This window comes from Pleurodeles waltl, chromosome 10 (assembly GCF_031143425.1).
Source record: "Pleurodeles waltl isolate 20211129_DDA chromosome 10, aPleWal1.hap1.20221129, whole genome shotgun sequence".
NCBI classification, from domain to species: domain Eukaryota; kingdom Metazoa; phylum Chordata; class Amphibia; order Caudata; family Salamandridae; genus Pleurodeles; species Pleurodeles waltl.
The window spans coordinates 80451716-80473447 of NC_090449.1; the positions used below are offsets into that span (position 1 = coordinate 80451716).

Below are 21732 nucleotides of genomic sequence, written 5' to 3' on the forward strand. Positions count from 1 at the left end.
AAGATTCAAACAGTGGCAGGGTCCTCATTTTCTTCCCTGCACCAGAGCCTATGACACACTGGCTATGCCACTATTTCTTAACAAATCTACAAATAATGTTTTTTTATCAAGACTCATGGTCCCCATTCTACTGACACTTCTTCTAGTGATTGAACCATTCTGGACTCCTGCTCTGTATGCATGATGAGCTGATATAAGAGCAACATTTCACAACCGTAAATTATTCCCTGTCTTCTTACAGATACCATGCCCCCATTAATTCTATTTCAACAGAGAAATATTATATGGGTGCATATGAGAATACCTGATAGAGACTTCTAGCTGTAGATTCCTTATCTTAGAACTATCCCTGGGTCAGACTGGATCCGGAATTATTTTGTGGGCAGTACCCATAGCCGGTAGAATCGTTCAGCTCTCTGTGGATTGGTTGGAATTGTCTGTGCCAGAAATGACGTGTTCAGTGCTTACATAGGTGCCCCAGCAGTGCAGTGACGTCAGTTATTTTTCTTCAGTGCTAGTCAGCACAGATCTGGAGAAGAACTACCCCCCAGTCACTTTTTGACTGACCTTTTTTGACCTTTTGTCAAAAAGTTTTTGAGACATTATCTCCTGGTGCGGTAGGGAAATCCACAACTACAGCTTGTTTTAAGCCCTGTGACGTCTGTTGCCTGCCAATGTCGGCAACAGAGCCACATCCCATCTGCTTCTGGTGTCTTGGCTGCCACCACAATGCCAAGACCTGCATTGATTGTCATGCCATGTATACCAAAGAATTGAAGGAGCGATCTCTCCAGCTTCGTAGCAGTTAATGTGAAGGTCCCGCGATTGGTTGCGGAGCCATCGATCATCGTCAAAGTCGTCCTGGTAAGTCTCATAAACACAAGAAGAAGTCACCCCGTCTGTGAAGTGATCTGATGAGATGAGGGAACATCAGCATTCTTGGCCTGGCTTGTCAGTTGACCCTGCACCAGGCCTGTTTCCACACTTCCCCGAATTCTGGAGTGACCCACCTGTCCAACTCTGTGGGTTTTATGAGACCATGCACCTCATATTTGGGTGTCCTGGCCCTGCTAGGTCACCTTCAGGTCCTTTGGGTCATGATGGGCCCCCACAGGTTTTCTGCTGGGATGGTCGACCCCTGTGCCAGTTGGGCCCCTTGGACCATGGACTGATCTGAAAAGGCACCAGTCAAGCCACATCGACCTTCCTCGGCCCCACCGCCAATGTCCTTGGTACTGGCAGCACTCTCTGGCAGCACCACCCCCACCCTTATCCTCAACATGGAGCCAATGGGTGTTGTCTAATGCTATCTCTGGGACTCACTGGAGCCATTCCATCCAGACTGGAGCCAGTGCCCTATTCCTATGGGCTAGAATTTGGAGAACATTGAGAGGGGCCACTGGACCCTTATGAATACCAGCACCTAGAACTCAATGAGGACAATTGATGTGAGGATCTGGTGGATATCAGTGGTCTGAACACCTCCTCATATACTGGCTTGGTCTCGCCATCCTGCCACAGATGGGGAGAAGGGAGACTCGTTTGCTATGGTGGTGAGAAGGGTGGCTGAGAACCTGGACCATACACTACCACCTGTGGCTGTCAAGACGAATGTCTTGATGAGGTGCTTCAGCCAGGAGTGTCCTCATCCGAGCCCCATCTCCCATTTAATGAAGCCCCTATGAACTTCCTGCTCGGGGCTCAGGAGACCTGTTTCCTCACTCAGCACCCCAACCCAGCAAGCATGGTGACCCAAGACTGTACTTCCAGAGTGAATCCTGATGCACTCTCTACCACTATAACTAAAGAAGGCCTGCCACCATCTAACACTGAAGCACTCTCATTTTCAAGCAGATGTGCATTTGTGATCAGATAACATGCTACTGATTGCAGTGCAATAGGACAAAAATGGGCTATTCCAAAGCTTTATACTGTTATCGGGAGATGCTGAATGTGACTGTTACTCGAACTTAGAGAAGAGGGCTGAGCATAAGATCCACTATGAATGTAGATGTATCTAGAGTTGCAGAGATATATACCTGCCACACCCTCCTAAGAGTGTCTATTAAAGTTTATCACAGTGCAAATCTTCTACCAACAGGATTTGTCAAAGGAAATTACAAATATTAAAATCTTTGCTTACTATGGTAATCTGTGAAATTTCTTTTTTAAACATCTTTTTTATTCAATTTTGCTCATTATTCAACAAATGCAATAGCCAAATCATTCATACAATTTATACTTCAAGCAGGGTGTTTTTTATTATTTGCACCACTCCTGCCCAGTATGTCTGGATGATCGAGCAGTCCCATAGTATGTGCGAAAAGGTGCCCACCTGACCACAGACTCAAGCAGAGGGTAGAGTTGCCCCTTCCCATCTTATGCAAAAGAACTCTAGAGTAGTATCATCTATGTAGGAAGCACAATTGAACCATTCTAAAGTGGGCCCATTTCGTCTCCACCCTAAGGCCCTGAAACATCTCTTCCCAGGCATCGCCTTCCATTGTCCCGATATCTTTCTCTCAGGCTTTCCACAAAGGTCTCAGGGTATCCAGGGAATTGTTCATTATCTTTTTGTACGTCAGGGTGATGGCTTTGTCAGTCAGCGGCTCCAGGAGGAGATGATCCTTGAACAGTGCCGCCTCATTCAGTTGCTCTCCATCCACAAAGGTGGTCATTACGACTTTGGCGGTCTTTTTCAAAGACCGCTGAAGGTGCTGCCACCAACAGACTGCCATATTTTGACTTAGGTAGGATTTCCTCCCATTTAGCCCAAAACCCTGTTGGCCTAGCCGATGGAGGAAACCAGACGGTTCCACCACCAGCACCGCCATGCCAACATCCCCTCCCGGACGACCACCTCGACGGAAAAGGTAAGTTGACCGTCCGTAAGGGGGGAGTATGGGGTGTTGGGTGCATGTGTGAGGTCTGGGTGCGTGTACGTGTGCGAATGGGGGTGTCTGAGTGCGTGTATGTGTGTGAATGGCAGTGTCTGGGTGCACGAATGGATGCAGTTTTTGGGTGTGTGCATAAATGCGGAGATGGGGAGTGCGTGAATGGATGCGGTGTCTGGGTGTGTGCATGAATGCAGAGAAGAGAGTGTGTGAATGGATGTGCTGGGGTGTGCAAGACTGCGGAAGGGGGGTGTCTATGTGTGAGTGCAAGTTGGTGTGTGTCACTGTAATGATCACTTTATGTAACTTGGTTGCTAATACTTTCACCAGTACCTTGGCCTCTACGTTAAGTAAAGATATGAGCCTATAGGAGGCACAATCCGTTGGTGGTTTGTGTTTCTTGGGATAACCACTATTGGTGCTATCCTCTGATCCTCCGGCAAAACCCCCACTTGAAACGTTGTTGCTTGAAACATGGCCAGCATGCATTCCGTAATCTGTGAAATTTCATGTAACAACATGCCTGTTGAATTTAAATTATGATATTAACAGTACACAAATCAAGTCTACTGTCTTTGCACCTAACATCACTTTCCCCAATGTACCAATAAGGTCTACATGCTTATCATTGCTTCCTTTCCGTAACCAGCTCAAGCCTACTATATTTAGAATACACTTTCCTCCAAGGTAATCATGAAGAAGAGAGTCATAAAATTAGAAATGTGTTCAAAATTAGAGATGCAGTGCACAGTACTTCCTAGGAAGACCTAACAAGGATTTTCTTAGTGCAAATCTTCTCCAGCCGGGTTTTCTCAGGGAGGTAACCAACACCAGACCCTTTGCCTATTATAGTAATCTTTGAGAGTCCATGTAATGCAGTATCTATGCGTAGGCTTTAACACATCCACCCTTAAAGGCCTACAGGATTAAGCATACATTTTTACGAATGAATAAGCCACGCTTATTGCTTTTGTTATATATTTTCATAATGAACACAGCTAACCTATGGCATCTAACTTAACATTACCCAATTAAGCTATCAAGCCTATAGCCTTTATCAATGGCCTTCCACAATAAAAAAAAACTGCAGCTGGCAAACTAATAAACAACCCCCTCTGAAATGGCATAACAAGAATTCCCATAGCACAAATCTATTCCCAGGGTTTGTCACAAGGGCAACCAACACCAAAGGCCTGCCCTTCTAGGGTGATCTGTATGATTCTATGTAGAAAAATATGTATCTGAAAACTCGAACACAATATAATGAGAATGAACGTTTAAATACCTTTTAGCTTAAACAAATGCTTTGCATAATAAATTGGTTAGGCTTACTGCCTTTGTCATACATTTTCACAACAGACATTTCAGACCTACCCACCACCTATTTCATTGCTTTCTCATGATAACCTTATCAGTCCTACTGAATGCAGCACCTGTCTACAGGCTTTAACACAGTGTAATACGAATCCAAACTTAAAAAGCATATTAGCTTAAACAACCAACTTTCGTAATACATGAGACAAGCCTAATGTGTATTTCATACATTTTAATAAAAGATTAGACTTATGACCTCTGATATAACGTTTTCCAATGAACAAGTTTGGCCTATTGCCTTTATCACTGGCCTGTCACCATAACCATCTCGAGCCTACTGTATTCTGCATAAACCTTTCCACAAGGCAACTGTCAGTATTCAGTGATAAAGTTACAAAAATGCATAAAGGTATAGATAGGAAAACAATGTCCAACCCTTCCTAACAAGGATTCTTAAATTACAAATTCTCTACCAGAGATGTTTATACTAAGAATAAATCAGAGACACTGCCTTTGCCATAACTTTTTGTAATTCACAGATCAGGCTGAGAGCCAACTCAGTCTTGCTGTAGTGAATAAACACTTCCCCACAAGGATTAAATTGCAAAACAAACATTATTTTTCAGCAGTAAACAAACAACTTCTGCTCCATCAAAATCTGTACTCAAGGAAATCAGTATTTGTGTGGAGCCAAAGCCCTTCTCTCAGTAGTCATAAAATTACAAAGAAGTGCAAAATTACATTTGGTAAAACAATGTAAAAGAAAATACTACACTCCGGATAGCCCATGGAATGCTAAAATTCATATGTTCTGCAGCTACATTTATGCAGTTTGTCTCATTATAGGTAATTGGAAGTAAGAAAGCCTGATAGAAGTGAAATTTTACAGATAGTGACTAATAAGATCTTCTTGTGAGAAGGATTGTGAGAAGACCTTGGAAAAGAGAGAGAGAGATAAGGTTATCACTTACAAGAGCAGATTCTACTGTTTTCTAAAGTCGTTGCATCATTGTGCCAACTTCAGAACGAGGCTAGGCTTTGCTGGTGTGGTTCAGCAGCGTGCATGGCGTAGTCAGTAATATGCAGTCTTACTAATGTTTAATCTAAATCCTTGTCTCTTTAGGAGATGTTTACAGGGTTATAGAGTTAATGTTCGACCATTTTGATCAACCAAGAGCAGTTCTCCACCTATGAATTGAACCGTTCTAGAACTTCTCCTTCAAGACTTGTGCAATCTTTTTGTGTGTGAATAAAGATCTCATGGTTGATGTTATTATATGTCACCAAGAGGTCTAGTAAGATTAGCAAGCCAAGTCTCTGATATGCTTTTTCCTGAGAATGTTGTCTGTTATTCGTAAGAAAGCTAACTTGGTCCTCTGGCCTTCCCAAAATCCTGATTGCAATTAATTAAGTTGTTGTCATTTATGAGTTGATTAAGTTATGTTTTAGTACAGCATTCTAATATTTTGACCAAGAATGGGAGACACCAGCACCACCAAAAGTAATTTCAAACTATGCATGACAACCTGAGCAACTGGATGAGAGATAACTACCTCAAACTGAACGCTGACAAGATGAAAGTGCTTGTATTCTGCAACAATAGCTCACTCTGGGACCCTACCAGGTGGCCCACAGAACTAGGCCCTATTTCCTCAACCTCCATTCATGTCAGAAACATGGGCATCATGCTGGACACCAACCTCACCATGAGACATCAAATCAATGCTGTCACTCTGCCTGCTTCCACGTACTTTGCATCAAGGCTCCTTCCTGACACTAGAAAGACCGTCACCCAGACTCTCATCACAAGAAAACTGGACTATGCCAACTCTCTCTACTACAGCAACTCTCAACACCTACTACACAAGGTGCAAACCATTCAAAATGCACCCACCGGACTAAACCTCAACTTCACCGCATGCACATCACTCTGCACCTCTGAAAACGACACTGGCTCCCCATTCAGAAACACTGCCAGTACAAGTTTCTCACCCACGCCCACAACGCACTTCACAACCAGGGTCCCACCTACCTCAACCACTATCTTCACTTCCACTAACCAGCCAGGAACCTCCATCCTGCATTACTTGCACTCAACCACCACCACCTGTATCCATAGAAAAAAGACAGGAAGTAGGTCTTTACCTTACCTGACAGCCAAATCCTGGAACGACCTCCCCCAACACATCACGTCAATTGCGTCACTTATGGAACTCAGGAAGAAACTGAAAAGCTGTCAGTCAACTGATCCTACTTGCAGAACCTGTGCCTACTCAGCACCTGGACGCTGCTGGTGACCAATGGGAACCCAGTCTGCACCCATCTGCGATGGGACCATTCCCGCACCAGGAGCTCTGGCCCCACGATGTAGGAGGCTGGCCTGGTTTGTAGTGGGTACCTAAGGTACTTACACCTTATACCAGGTTCAGTTCTCCCTTATTAGTGAAATGTAGGCAGTGTTCTAGCAGCTTAGGCTGTCTAGCGGTAGCTGTGGCAGAGCAGCTTAGGCTGAACTAGGAGACATGCAAACGCTCCTGCAATACCACTATAGTTACACAGTACTTATACACAATAAAAGACAATATTAAGTGTTACCAAAAATAATGGTACTTTATTTTAGTGACACAAGGCCAAAAATATCTTAGAGACAATACTCCTTCTGGAGGTAAGTATTATACACAATATATACCCTAGTAACCAAAATCAGGTAAGTAAACCGTCATAGAATAGTGCAAACAGTAGAAAATACAATAGAGTGCAATGGGCCTAGGGGCAACACAAACCATATACTAAAATAGTGGCATGCGAATAACGAATTCCCCCCTAGGCAAGTGTAGTGTGTAGAGGGGTGCTGGGAGTGTCAGAAAACACCAAATGTACCCCACCCCAGAGCCCTGGAAAGCAGGAGTAAAGTACAGCAAGTTTCCTCAGAACAAACTACAAGTTGTGATAAGAGATTTGCAAGAACCAAGCAAGACTGCAAGCAACAAACAATGGATTCCTAGACCTGAAGACCTGTGGAGAGAGGAGGCCAAGACAAGAAGTCGAAGAAGAGTCCAGGAAGGACAGGGGCCCCTGCCAATCTAGAATATGGTGCAAAAGTGGATTGTCCGGTAAGAAGAAGAGTACAGAGCAGCACCAAAGAAGATGACTGCGGGTTCCTGCTTGGTGCAGGTGATGTCCACGTTGAGTTGTTGGAAGCAGGCTGTTTGCGTCGCTGGATTCCGCCAACAAGCCTTGGTTCACGCAAGTATGCGGTTTGCATCAAAATGGAGCTGTCTGGACCCAGGAGGGACCTGGGGGTCTCAACTCGAACTAAGGAGACAGAGGGGGCTCTCAGCACTTCAGAAAGCCCACAGAAGACAGTGTAGCACCCACGGGAGTCCCAGAACACGGGACAATGAAGATGCAAAGTGCGGTCATTGCAGCACTACAAAGGAAGGTCCCACGCCACCAGAGAACAACTTATCGAGTTGTGCATCGCAGTGTGGAGTGCTGGGGACCTGGGCTACACTGTGCATGAAGGATTCTTGGAAGAAGTGCACAGAAGCACAAGGAGCTGGAGATGACGCTGTGCACAGGGGTACTGTCGCAGCATGGGGAGGCAAGCTCTTACCTCTATCAAATTTGGACAGCTGGACCTTAGGACAGTCTGGGTCATGTCGGTCCACCACCTGTGTTCCAGGGAGCACGCTCGTTGTCAGGAGAGGAGTCCCAGAGTACCGGTAGTCATCACAGAAGGGTGCCTGCAGACGCAGGGAAGTGACTCCGTCACTTCATGGGTGATTCATTCGGTTCTTCTAGTGCAGGATGAAGACAGGCAATCCTCATCCAAAGACCAACCCAGACATCAGGCCACACCCTTGACCCTATTTTCTCCTCCAACAGCAGGATCACCACCGTCCACATGTCCCCTTACGCCTGGTCTGACCTCTATGTCATACATTTCAAGATACTCGCCCACCAAGACACCCCACCAGATCATCTCAACCCCTTCACCTCTGCATATATCCCAGTCCACTCTTGGCGCCCCGGTTTGAGCCCATCTTGACTCTATGTACATAAGTGAATACTTTTCGTGGCCATCAGGGGATGCCGTGCCATAGACGCTCTCTTAGGCTCCCCAGTAGAGAAGAGCCTTCCAGTTCCCCCCCCCCCTGCCCCAATTGGCGATAGCACCACATACCCCGCCTCAGATCTTCTTCCCTTAAAAGACCCAGGGCCTCATTACAACCCTGGCGGTCAAAGACCGCCAGGGCTGTTCTGGAGTTTGTACCGCCAACAGGCGATTACGACCGCGGAGGAAGCGCCACGGTTGCACCGTCAGGACCGGCGGTTTCCCGCCACGTTGGTCCTGGCGGTCGTAATCCTCCAGGGCAGCGCTGCTTGCACCGCTGCCCAGGGGATTACGAGTCCCCCTCCCGCCAGCTTTTTCATGGCGGTGTGAACCGCAATGCAAAGGCTGGCGGCAAGGGGAGTCGCGGGCCCCCTGCCACGGCCCCATGGAGCTTTTCACTGTCTGCATAGCAGACAGTGAAAAGCGCGACGGGTGCAACTGCACCCGTCGCACGGCCGCAACACCGCCGGCTCCATTTGGAGCCGGCTCCCATGTTGCGGCCCAAATCCCCGCTGGGCCGGCGGGTGGAAACTCGGTTTCCGCCCGCCGGCCCAGCGGGGATGTCAAAATGGGCACCGCAGGAGTGCGCCCGCATTGGCGGCTGCACGGCGGTTACAACTTGGCAGGCGTTGTTGCTGCCTGCCAATGTTGTAATGAGGCCCCCAGTGCCTTACTGTGGGCTTAGTAGTCTTGTATCCCCTCACTAGGGCACCCCTCTCTCCCCCCTCTCCTTCTTGCTGTATGTGGGCGTCTGTCTCTCTCTCCTACCCCTGGTTCTATCCGCTACACTCACACTGTGCCCACCTTTTTCCACCCCCCCATACTACTTTTGACCCCCCTGGGGCGCACCAGGCTCACGAGCTGCGCAGGATTAGACCTGCGGATTAACAGTCGCTGGTTCTCACAAGGTATACCTCCCTTCGGACTAGAACCAGCTCCAGTACACCTCCTTTTCCCTGTCTCTCGCTTTCTCTCCATTTGTTTATCAACTCCCCCACTCTCTTTTCTTTCTTTCTTTCTTTCTTTCTTTCTTTCTTTCTTTCTTTCTTTCTTTCTTTCTTTCTTTCTTTCTTTCTTTCTTTCTTTCTTTCTCTTTCTCCTATTTCTCTCTCTGTTGCTTTTTCTTTCTCTCTTGCTGGTGTAACTTTTCCTTTATGCGACTGAGGGTCTACCATTCCTTCTCTTCCCCTTCCCCTCCCCCCATAAGGATCTCTGGTGACACTGCCTCCACTCCACACCTCATTGTAATTGCACCTGTAGAAACTAATCTATCTCCTACGGCACGAAGACCCACCACAGTTTTGGGGCCCACCCTCTCATTGAAGTTCATATCATGGAATGTTAATGCCTCACACTCTACATCAAAAGATAGAAAGTCCTACCCTATTTCCAGTCCAAAAGAACAGACATTGCCCTCATACAGGAAACACATCTCTCCCCTCTTGAATCAGAAACGCTGCGCTGTGACTGGGTGTGCCGGCTGCTCTATAGCAGCAGCAGCCCACCACCACAAGTGGGGGGTTCTGGACAAGCTCGTAAATGCAGGGTTGCAATCTTGCTCCAAAGATCATTACCATTCAAAGTCTTAAGACCTAGTCTGATCCGGAAGGCCATTACCAAACTCAGACTTAGGGATCGCACAATTTGTGTTAGCTTCATCTATGCCCCAACGGGCTCCAAACGTCTCTTCTTTCTTCTTCTCAATCGTCACCTGACAGAGATTGAAGCCTCGCAATATTTACTGGGCGGGGACTTAAATTTGGCCTATGATGCTGTTCTTGATCGCACAGGAAGGTTAGATATTATTAACAATGCAGACAGAGCACTGCTGTGGGACATGTTATTGAATCACAGTCTAGTGGATCACTGGCGCCTCTCACACCCCAATGACAAGGAGTATACCTTCCTATGCCCAGTCCACGGAACGCAATCCAGGCTGGACTATTTTCATGCCACACACAGACTGGTCGCCTTCGTCAGAGAGTCCCTGATCCTAGAGGCCACTTTATCGGACCACTCCCCAGTCTTACTTGCACTGGAACTGGGACTTGCCTCCCCGGGGCTTAAAACATGGTGATTGAACCCGTCCCAATAACGCACGCCACAACTCCCATGTTTCCACATATCTGGCCAATAACAAAGGCTGGGTTTCCTCCCCCGAAGTTTTGTGGGCGGCTGTGAAGGTGATCAAAGGAGGACAGCTAATGAGAGACACCGCTATCGTCAATACCCAAAGACGTTCCTGTCAAAGGACCCTGGGGGACTCAATAGCAAAATGAACAAGGGAAAGTACTGCATCCCCCCCATACGCTGCCACCTCGCACGGGCCAGAATGGAACTCAATACCCTATGCACTTCCCAGGCAGAGTATGCGCTGCAGCGCATGAAGGGGAAGCACTACGAGCAAGGGTAAAAGACAAGCTGCCTCTTGGCAGACCAATTACGCCAGTGGGAAGCAGCAATGGCCATTCCGGCCATACAGACCCCGGATGGCATGCTGCTCACCCATCCACAATCTATAGCCTGTGAATTCGGACACTTATAGAGGAACCTTTACTCCCCTGAGACAGTGGAAGACCGAAGCCGGCTGGATGCGTTCTTCGAGAACGCTCGAATACCTAGTTTTACCAATGAGGGTAGAGGCTTGCTGGAGGGGGAAATAAGCAAAGAGGAGATAATGCAAATGATTTCCTAACTGACTTATCACAAAGCCCCGGGCGAAGACGGATTCCCAGTGGAATTCTACAAATGGTCAGGAGCAGAAACGGTAGGGTTACTGTCTAAGGCCTTCCCATGTGCTTTACTACCTCGAGTCCTGGGGCACCTCCCAGGGGCATTCATAACCTGTTGAACTGACATCTATTCTCCCTACCCCTCTTAACCAGTCTTCAAACTAAATGGCAGGCGAGACTACAGATGGAATATGAGATGGAAGACTGGACTGATCTATTAGAAACGTGAGATCGGGGGGCTTGAGAGGCTTGGATGAAATTCTGCCTATTTAAGACCCTACATGAATGGTATTGGACACCCCAGAATCTTAGAGCTGCAGGACTCCTAGCCCATGCCAATTGCTAGTTTTGTCCCCACCCGCACTGCAACCTGCTCCACATACTGTGTGACTGTCCAAACATCCTACCCTATTGGGACGCGGTGGGGAATATGATGCAGAAGTTTTTACCGCTACCACTCTCTCTTCCTTGACACATGATCACTCTGCACAACACCAGTGAGGTACGGGGCCTCTGTAGGCGGCAAACCCATCTATTGCACACTGCATTAGCTACTGGTAAATTAAGTATTCACCGACACTGGCGTTCAAGCACAGCCCCCTCCCACGATGAATGGCTCATGGCAATGTACCAAACAGCCTCCCATGAACGAGTAATATATGGACTGCAGGACAGAGGTTTTTCTCCAAACCTGGGCCCCTTTTCTTCAGGACGCTCATGACCCCCTCAGTCCCACCTTCACCTCCCTCATGATTGGCCTGCCCTCCTGGCTCAAGCTGGGCCCACCCCCTCCCACCACCCCATCCATACTGAAGTTGTGCCAGGGTGTATCATTACGCTTCCAAATTTTCCCCCGCCCCTCCCTTTCCTTTTCCGCCTCCTCTCCCCTTCTACCCACAGCTCCTCCCCCTTCAGTTGCTCTTCTCTTCTCTTTTTTCTTTTTCCTCCTTTCCTTCCTCCCTCTCTCCTTTTCCCCCTCTCTTTTGTCTTCTTCTTATCACACCTTCTCTGTTCCTCTTTTCTCTTTGCTTTCCTAACCTGTCACTCCCCTTTTCTTGGCATCAGAAGCAAGCACCCCATGCCTGGTCATGATTTATACCAAATACATTCTTGCCCCATCCTTGCTCTCTCACCCCTCTGACCTAGGATACACAAAGGTTTACCACCGGGCTGACAAAGTAGTGGGTTCTTATCTTATATGGCACAAACTCAACCTCAATCCTTTAGTACTGTCCTCACCTGTGGCCGAAATCAGCACCACCATGGGATCTCTACCCTTTTGGCTAACACCTGCTCTGGGCTTTGAGCCCTGTTAATGTATTTGACGGCAGTGTATGTATCCATGGATATTTCTTATCAATGTATATATTATGGGGGGATGTGCCATCCTCATCACCTTTGGTTTATGTATTTGGATGTTTCCGTTACTTAATAATGACTAAAGAAGTGCTAAAAAAAAAGAAAAGACCCCCCCAATCAGAAAAACCCAAAGCATCATCAAGACACTGGGGCAAAAGATCTGAAGAAAAGTGGACCAATACCCTACAGGAACGCCCAGCCAACCTCACCAGGAACCTTAATGTTGATGCCAAGCTCTTCAATAAATGGCTCACCAACTGTGCCAACCGCACCACTCCCACAAGAAACAAAGCCTCCAAAAACATCTCAGCTGGTACATGAACAACCTCAGGGGGTCCAAGGGCCACTGCAAACAACTTGACAGAAATTTGAGACTCGACAAAAACACCACCGCAAGATTCACACACAAAGCTGCCCTCAGCCTCTACCACCAACAACTATGAGATGCAAAGATAAAGGCCCTAACTCTTAGACTCAAAGCCATGTCCAACAATGCCATCAATACTCAACTTGCAGACCACCTAGAACTCTATTAACTTCTAGACATCTCCCAATTTGGCTTTTGCACCAACCACACCACAGAAACAGTCTTCATGGAGGCCACTAATGACATCAGAAGCATCCTCAACCGAGGAGAAACCGCTGCACTCATCCTCATCGACCTCTCTGCAGCTTTCTACACGGTCTCCCACAACTCACTTATCAGAAAGCTTCAACGCTTAGGTATCTGCGGGCCGGCCCTCAAGAGGATATCCTCCTGCCTCACAAACAGAACTGGATGAGTTAGACTTTCCCCTACACCTCAGAAACCAAGAAACTCATCTGCTGACCCTCAAAGACCCTCACTCAGCTCAACACTCTTCAACATCTACATGATGCCTCTGGCGGACATCGTCAGAGCCCAAAGCATCAAACATAGTATCCTACGCCAATAACATGCAGCTCATCCTCTCCCTTACCAACTCAACCAGCACTGCCAACGCAAACTTAGCCCACTGCATGAGCAATGTCACTGCCTGGATGTAAAACAACTGCCTCCAGCTCAACACAGACAAAAATCAAAGTCCTTATCATCAGCAATAACCACTCCCCTGTGACACCTCTTAGTGGATCTCTGATTTTGGCCCCACACCCACCCCTATGACCATGTCAAGAACCTCAAGATCATCCTGGACACCAACCTGTCCATGAGCAGACAGATCAATGCAGGCACCTCATCATGCTTCCATACCCTGCGAATGTTACACAGGATTTTCAAGTAGATCCCACTTAACACCAGACCAACAGTCATTCAGGCTCTTATTGCAACTAGACTTGACTAGGGAAACACCCTCTACTTCAGAATCCCAGCCCATATCCTATGATGACTCCAAGCCACCCAGAACGCTAAAGCCAGACTCATCCAGAACATCCTGCAAAATAACCACATCTATCCACATCTCAAGAATCTCCACTGGCTCCCAGTTGAGGAAAGATGTAAGTTCAAGCTACTCACACACATATACTAAGCACTTCACAACTCCTGTCCAGCATATCTTATCCACGGTCTCAACTTTTACCAACTCACCAGGCACCTTCCACCTTTCTCGCATTAATAAGGCCAGAAGCAGACAATGCTCCTTCTCCTATCTCGCAGCCAAGAACTGGAATGACCTCCTTCAACACCTCCCAATCTACCCCTCATCATGGACTTGCGAAGGACCCTCAAGGCATGGCTCGTTTAGACGAAACAGGCATGATCCTCCTCCCCCTCAGGCCTGCCCTACTCAGTGCCTGGATACCCTCATGGGTGATTAACTGCACTCTACAAATCCACATAACATAACATCTGAGTGGCAGCACTGTTGGCAACAATTTTCCTCCGCAGAGATTTGGAATTCCAAACCCACCACACTAGACTTCACTTGTCAGGCAACATTGTGCCCTCCACTGCCGTAGCAGCTTGGAAGATGGTCCTCTACAGTGGTACTGATAACTTCTTTACATGGTAAGACAGACATTTTTCAACATGACACCATGGTAAAACGGATACATACAGCTGGAAATTTCAACAAATGGATTCTCCCTGAGACAGGCCGAAAGCATTGCCATCATGGACAGGTGTGGCAGGACTTTGGCAGGTGCATCGCTTTGTGCAGAGGTTGTGCTGAGAAAGAGTTTGAGTTCTGAACTTCCTGATGTCGTAGACTCCCAATTAATAGTCTTTCTAAGGAGGTAGGGAACACAGTTTTATTCCATCCTTGTCATCGAAGCCTGTTTCTCTCCTGGCAAAACTTCAAGATGCCGGCTTTGGCTCACGATCCAGTAGTGTGAGAAATTGGGTTGTTGGCTGACTGGGAGGTGACCCCCTGTTTAAGCAACAACCACAATGACTGGGAGGGTGAACCTAAAAAATTCACTAAATTAGCTTCTGGTTAACTCTGGGTAGCTTGGTACAAAAAGCAGTCAGGCTTAACTTAGAGGGAATGTGTAAAGTATTTAAGCAGCATACAAACAGTAATAAAGTGAGAACACAACGCAAGAAAAATCACACACGAATTTAGAAAAAAGAAAGTAAATTTTAATACATTATTTGACACCAAAATTACAAAAATCCAATCAGTATAAAGTTATGAATTTTAAAAGGTTAAAGTGAAATCTAGTGCCTATAACATCAAAGTGCCACCTGCGGGTATCTGGTCGCACAAGACTGGGTCAAAGTTGAAAAATATGGCTGACAGTGATGGAACTCGGATCCAATATAAGAAGTGGATTGGGCCTGGTCATTGCTTACATTCAGACTTTGAAGAAATACAGGGGAAAAAGTTCAGATAATGAAAAGTTAAGTGAGGCAAGGCTGCAGGTTGTTTCCAAGGAGGAAGGGTCATTGCTGGGGAGCCACTGGACGAAGTCAAAGGGAAGATTTGTACGTTAAGTCTCTTTTATGGTAGTTGAAAATCTCCAACAGGATGAGGCAGGAGGCTGTAGCCAACAAGAGTTCCACGGGGTTGGATACCCCAGTGGCAAAGGACTGATCAACAAGATTTTCTGGTGCGAAGAACGTAGGGGAGCTGCCATGAAGTCAGGCCCAACTAGCGGAGGAGCCGCCCATGCTTCTGAGAGCACATTTTGCTGGTCCAGAAAGTAAACTGAAGAGTGGGTCAGAGGCCCTATTTTTATACCTGGTGCCTTCATTGAGTTAGGTGAAGTTTCTAGAGGTTTCCCTTTGAAGTCCTTGGAATTTCCTGGCTCTCCCACCCTGGCCCCAAGCTGGCTCCAGGACCAAAGCAACAGTGACAAGCCCTTTGTGTGAAGACAAAGCACAGCCTATTCCGCTGCAAGTGGGGCTGTGCGAACAGATGGCCGATTTGGGCACATCTAATCACACTATTCTGTGGCTGTCAGGGAGGAATTCACAAAGTCTAACTGCCAACTATAGTCAGTCATGTGACCTATAACAGGCTGCAGCCACCAAACGGCAAAGGGCAGGAAAATCCAAACTTTCTAAAAGTGGCATTTTCAAAATTGTAATTTAAAATCTGACTTTACAATAAAAAAAGGATTTTTAATTACAATTTCACAGATACCAAACATGTTCTGTTTACCTGCCCCCAATTAAAACTAATAAAGCAACCCATGGTTATCCTATGGGAGAGATAGGCCTCACAGTAGTGAAAAACTAATTTAGGAGTTTCTCGCTACCAGAACATGTAAAACTGAAATTACATGTCCAACTTTTTAATTACAATGCACCCTGCCCTATGGTCTACCAAGGACCTACCTTATGGTTTGCATATGCAATTGAAAGGGGAGTTTAAGGCTTGGCAAGGCGGTTATTGCCAAGTTAAATTGGCACAATAAGTACTAAAGACTCACTTTAATTTCAGGCCCTGGATGTATGGCTGACATTCTACAAGGGACTTATAAGTGAATTAGATACGCCAATCAGTTGTAAGCCACATTTACCATGTTTAGAAGGGAGAGCACAAACACTTTAGCACTGATTAGCAATGGTAAAGTGCACAGAGGTCTAAAGTCAACGAAACAAATTCAGCAAATAAGTTTATGGGGTGACAATGTGTGTCGGGCCCAAAAAACAGTTTGAAATGAACTACCCCAAACATTCCTTGCTACTTTAGTTTATTACGGCATTGCTGGGCACCAGGCTGGCAAAAAAAAAGATTTCAATAAAAGGTTATTGATATCGACTGGAGCATGGATTAGATCTTGACTAATGACACTGCAGTGTTCCTTTAGTACCAGATACAAAATTCAGTGTGAGTTTAGTTTGACAGGGATGCTGGTGGACTCAGAAGTTTCAGACAAACTTGTATGACAAGTGCACAACAATCACACAGTGATGCACTGCATTTGTCATCAGTCGGCATTAGAGCAGGTCAGTGAGAGGGTGAATCAGGAACAACCTCCAGCTTTCACCTAATTTTCAGACATGACATTCAGTGAGTGCTTTTTCATCTCAGTTTAGCTCCTAGAAGCCATGCATATAGATAGACAGCAGACACACTTTACAACTTGTAAGCACCTATGTTTTGGGTTAATTCAGTAAATTGATGTGTGAATGTGTGATATAACAATCATCATAATACAGAATGATATAAAAGTAAATAAGCAACATTGATGTCTACCGTACCTGTGAGAACAGATGCTTGGTGCAGGAACTCTTTGATGTAAAATCTGTACACAGTTATTCTCTCATCGCTTGTGAGAGAAAAGTAGCGCATGTCAAATCCTTTCAGTCTGCAAAAGATAGAGGAGCAGTTAACATATTTTATCATTTTCTACCAGGTGACACTTGAGTCCATTAAGATACCATTTTTGTGGTAGAAGCCAAAGAAGATTACAAATTTGTATGACATGTCAATCTACAGAAGTTTTTCCAAGAATTTGTTTCCAGCAAATTCAGTCTCAGTTGTTACAAGTAGAACATAAAGAGAAATACTTACATTTCATGGTAGGAGGCGCAAGTAATATTTTTTGGAAGTTGCTGAAGATGAGTTTCATTAAAGCTGCCCAACAGTTCAAGCAGATCCTTCTGCATTAACTTTTTCCAATTGTCCAAGGTGAAGGAAGAGAAGTTGGAGCTCAATTTCTCCAAAATAACAGTTATCAGTGTCTGTTTTATCATGTTGACTTGGAAAACAGTGAGATTGGCCTAAAAAAGTAAAACTTACATGTTATATTGTGTGTTTTTCGATGCATTCAGAATTATTTCTGTAAAACTAAGGAACACAACCATGCTGTTTCCAAGAAGAGGCTGTGCATTTAGACATTTTAATGTAAGAGTGCATTTTGCTCACATGAAAATGTGATAATTAAACAACACAATTGCAATTGGGTAGTAAAAAGTAATTACTTTTTGAATATAAGCTAGCAGTTTCAACACTAAACGAAGTCAGGAGCATAGACAAAACATGAATGTGCAATTCCTTAACAGTAATGCTTTGCAACTGGAACATTGTGTACACCATCTATGCCCTTATTCATAAGAGCATTTCATAAATATTTTTCAGAGAAATATAAATGGCCTTATCAATATCTTTTGCAGTGCCAATCTCCTGTATGTTTTTATCTATTTTCTTTGTATATATCCAAATCTATATGAAACATGTTTACACATGTTCTGTGATACTGTATTTTCTAGTGTTGCTCTCCATGATCTTTATTCTATAATCACTGTGTACACTCAAATTATAACACTAACCTTCCAATAACAAAAACTGCCTGAAACACATTTTTAGTTTTTAAGGACATTTGATACATTTATCATAAACTTCTACTGCTTCTTGCTAATTGACTCCATGTATTTGTTGTTTTAAGCTACTTGCATGAAGAATATTGCTCAAACTAAGGCAGCATTTTGAGATGACCTTCATCAAACATCCTCAATGTATGAGTCACTATCTTCATTTGCACTTCATAACTTTTGATTATGTTTTTTTCCATACTGATTACAATGATAGAACTGCACACCCTGTTTCTACTGGTGCTTGCCTTTTGTATGTTCATCAGCCAATCATCTTCCTCATATCATAGCTTTGTGACATTGTTTTATTTACAAAAGGTTTCATTGCCCATTTTCATTCATTATTTGGATTCATATTTCAATTACAGACCTTTAGTGACTTTTTTAACTCACTATTTTATGTTGTCCCTTCAGTTAATGCCATTGCATAGGTTTACATACCTTTTCAGAACTAGACAGGATCATTTCCAAATACACTGGGACTTCATCTGGTGTCACAAGGCTAAGTATTTGCTTCAGCATTTTAGAATCGTTAATGACTTCTGGTTCAGTCAAGAGCACAGCCGTTTCATTTGGTGACAGATTTTGAAAAAGCACCTCCTGAATATGAGAGAAACAAAATTAAGATGTTGAAACTGCAGGACTCTAACATGTGTCTAACTGTAAATCAAATACCTCTACATGAAATCATACATTAAGATACCTAAATAGTTTCTGTAGTCAGTACAACAGGCTGATTGCAGATTTTAAACAACTTCTTCTGAGTGTATTTAAAATAGACATTTCAAATGCATCTATTGTGTGTCAAAGAAAATGCACCCGCCAAATCATCTTGCCACTGGTTTATAAAAGTTTGTAAATTGAGTTGAGAAGCACTATTATTCTTGCTTGAAGAAACATATCAAAACGTATCAAAGATAGTTAAATCCTGCTAGTTGTAGCCACTCATCCTGCCCTGAATGAAGACAGTGACATGAAAGATAGAAAATGAAAAACAATGACGGAGTGAGGAAAGACTTCAGGCAAACCATCTGGTAGCGACAACATTTGTGACAAACATAATTTTCAGCTGCACCACTTACTAGGCTTAGATTAGGGTACAGGGCTAAGATTTTCGAGACTGAAGCCAAAGAGACAAAGGCACCCAAATTCTTCACTAGCCATTCCTCTGTTCCATTTGTGTTTGATTTGCATGCAGAACCTAAACAATAGAAAGGTATAATTAAACACTAAATAACAGGTGTTAAGGCATTTTGTCAAATTTGTAATGACAGTCAAATATTTACCTGATGCTCCATAGTTTTACTAAGCCAGTTGTGCTTAAATGTGTACCACAAATGTGCCTGCAGAAAAAAGTCTCAAACTAAAGATGGTCTAACATGCAACTATGTCAATAGAAGATTCTGCTGATCATTGTGTTGTGCACTTTTGACTGTGTGATTCAGTGGACTACTTGAATACTTATTTTTATGTAATTCCTAAATGATGTTCCGTTATATTCTTCACAAAGGTGACCTCATCTAAATCTAACATTCTGTGTCAGGCCTGCATGTGAGAAAGTGTAATATTTACCTGTATGCTCCAGATTTGCAGTGAGAGCAAGCAGCACTGTTGTTTTTACCAGTATCTGTTGTAGATTAATAAAAATGTATTTTGATGAAAACACCATTTGTCAATACATTTTAAAGAACTTCTGGTATGCAAAGCGAGTTGTTTACTTCTGTCTAGCTTCAGACTACTTTTTCTTGTAACATCCTCATCTCTTCAATTGTGTGAATTTTCTCTAATTTCATATCCTTGGTACATATATTTTAGTTTCTGATATCAGTACTGAAAGTCATTTTAACAAATTTTGTGAAGTGCACCATTAGGCGACAATACATCTTTTATTGCACCACGTGAATTTTGGATAGAAACATTTTAGAAAAATGTCTGTAAAAAGTGTGCTTTGCAATTCAGATTCCTGTAGTAATTTCTCATTTGTAAGAGTACACTAAGAGTCTCATTGCGAGGATGGATGTCTCAAGACCATCAGCCTCAAGGTGGCAGTTATAGCGCCACACTCTTGGCAGTCCAACCACCAAATTATAACCCTGGCGGTCGAACTGCCAAGGGACCGCCGCCCCCGCCGCCACCACCAGGAACATGGTTCCCAGCAGCATGTTGGTGGTCGGAGTCGTGGTCAGCCACTGCGGTGCTGATCACAAATTCCCTTTCCACGAGCCTTTCCATGTCGGTTGCACCGCCATGGAATGACTGGCAGAAAGGTAGTGCTAGGTCTACAGGGGGGACCCAGCACTGTCCTCGACCATGTCTTGGGCAGTGCAAGGGGCCCCCCTGAACAGAACTCTCGTAAAGCGCACTGTCTGCTACAGCAGACAGTGCACATTCTGTGGCTGCTGGAGGCTTCCTCTGTGCTATGGCATTGGCTTCAGCTCCATCTGGAGCCGAGGGTAATGCCCCTGCACTGTTTCCACTGGGCTGACTGGTGGAATCCTCCAAGTATCGAGGTTTCCGCCAGTCAGCCCAATGGAAACATTGTAATATGGGTGAGGGGGAGACCGCCAGCTCCGCAGCAGTCTCCTCCCCAGGGGACTGGTGGGCCAGCAATCGTCCTGCCAGCCTTGTAATGAGGCCCTAAGTGTTCCACCTAGAAAACAGCAGTATTCAAGCATTCCAGAATTGTATTATCTGTAATTCTGGATGCAGGAATAAAGATGAAGTACAACCCACCCTAATGCAACGGAGCCGCAAGCTTTATATTGCAATAACAAATTAGTACCTTCTTCGTGAAACTGCTGAGAAAGGTATTTTTCACTGAATTCATAAACGGCATGTGCGTTATTGACTCCAAGTTCAAGGAATACATCACTCAGCTGTTTTATTCTGTATTCATTTATAAAAGGGAAAATAAGAAAATATTGAGAACTAAATAGAACACCAATCAATTCACTAATAACTGTAGATATTTGAAAGTAAGCTTTGATGACTTTTACTTACATTGCTTGATAAGCTTCACATGTTATGTTAAGTGGTAATCGTGATATATCAGATTCATTGATCACCTTCAGAAAGAGTTCAATGACAATCTGGAAAAGTCTGACCCATTCATTCATGTTTTCGAAGCTCCAGTTCATGTTGAGTGCAGAGAAAATGTTGTTCAAAATCTCTTTTTGAGTTGAAAGTGTGAAGAAAGCTGATGCATTACAGAAAGTCACATTTGTAGAGGGGTCTGAGCTCTGTAAAAAGCATACAAAATGTATCAATGATAAATGCTTGAAATGTGAAGTGGAATTATGCAAAGAATAGAATAATTGATAGCTAAAAACAGAAAACATTTTTTAAAAGGGGATTACTAATTAATTTTCTTGGTTGTTGAGAAGGGTTGTTGACTTAACCACTCTGTTCACAAATGAAAAAAAGATAGTGATTTTGGCTGGAGCACAATATGTCATTTAGAAATAAAGCTATTTTTAATATATCGATTCACCGTTTGTGCATAATGAAAGACTTACTAGACAAATAGTCATCTTCAAAGTGCTAAGATACTGTAAAAATTCTTGATCATTGTCA

At 44.5% G+C, this 21732-nt stretch overlaps 1 protein-coding gene across 1 annotated transcript in view; it reads right to left on the minus strand.

The window, feature by feature from the left end:
• Positions 1-21296, minus strand: part of LOC138262378 (uncharacterized) — a 269900-nt gene extending 248604 nt beyond the window's left edge. The window contains exons 1-6 of the mRNA XM_069212276.1: positions 21160-21296; positions 20942-21045; positions 19242-19360; positions 18601-18759; positions 17360-17568; positions 17047-17153 (exon numbers count right to left, since the gene is read on the minus strand). Coding sequence (XP_069068377.1) covers positions 17047-17153; positions 17360-17568; positions 18601-18759; positions 19242-19360; positions 20942-21045; positions 21160-21296 — 835 coding nt within the window. The remainder of the gene's footprint in view (positions 1-17046; positions 17154-17359; positions 17569-18600; positions 18760-19241; positions 19361-20941; positions 21046-21159) is intronic.
• Between the last annotated feature and the right edge of the window lie 436 nt (positions 21297-21732).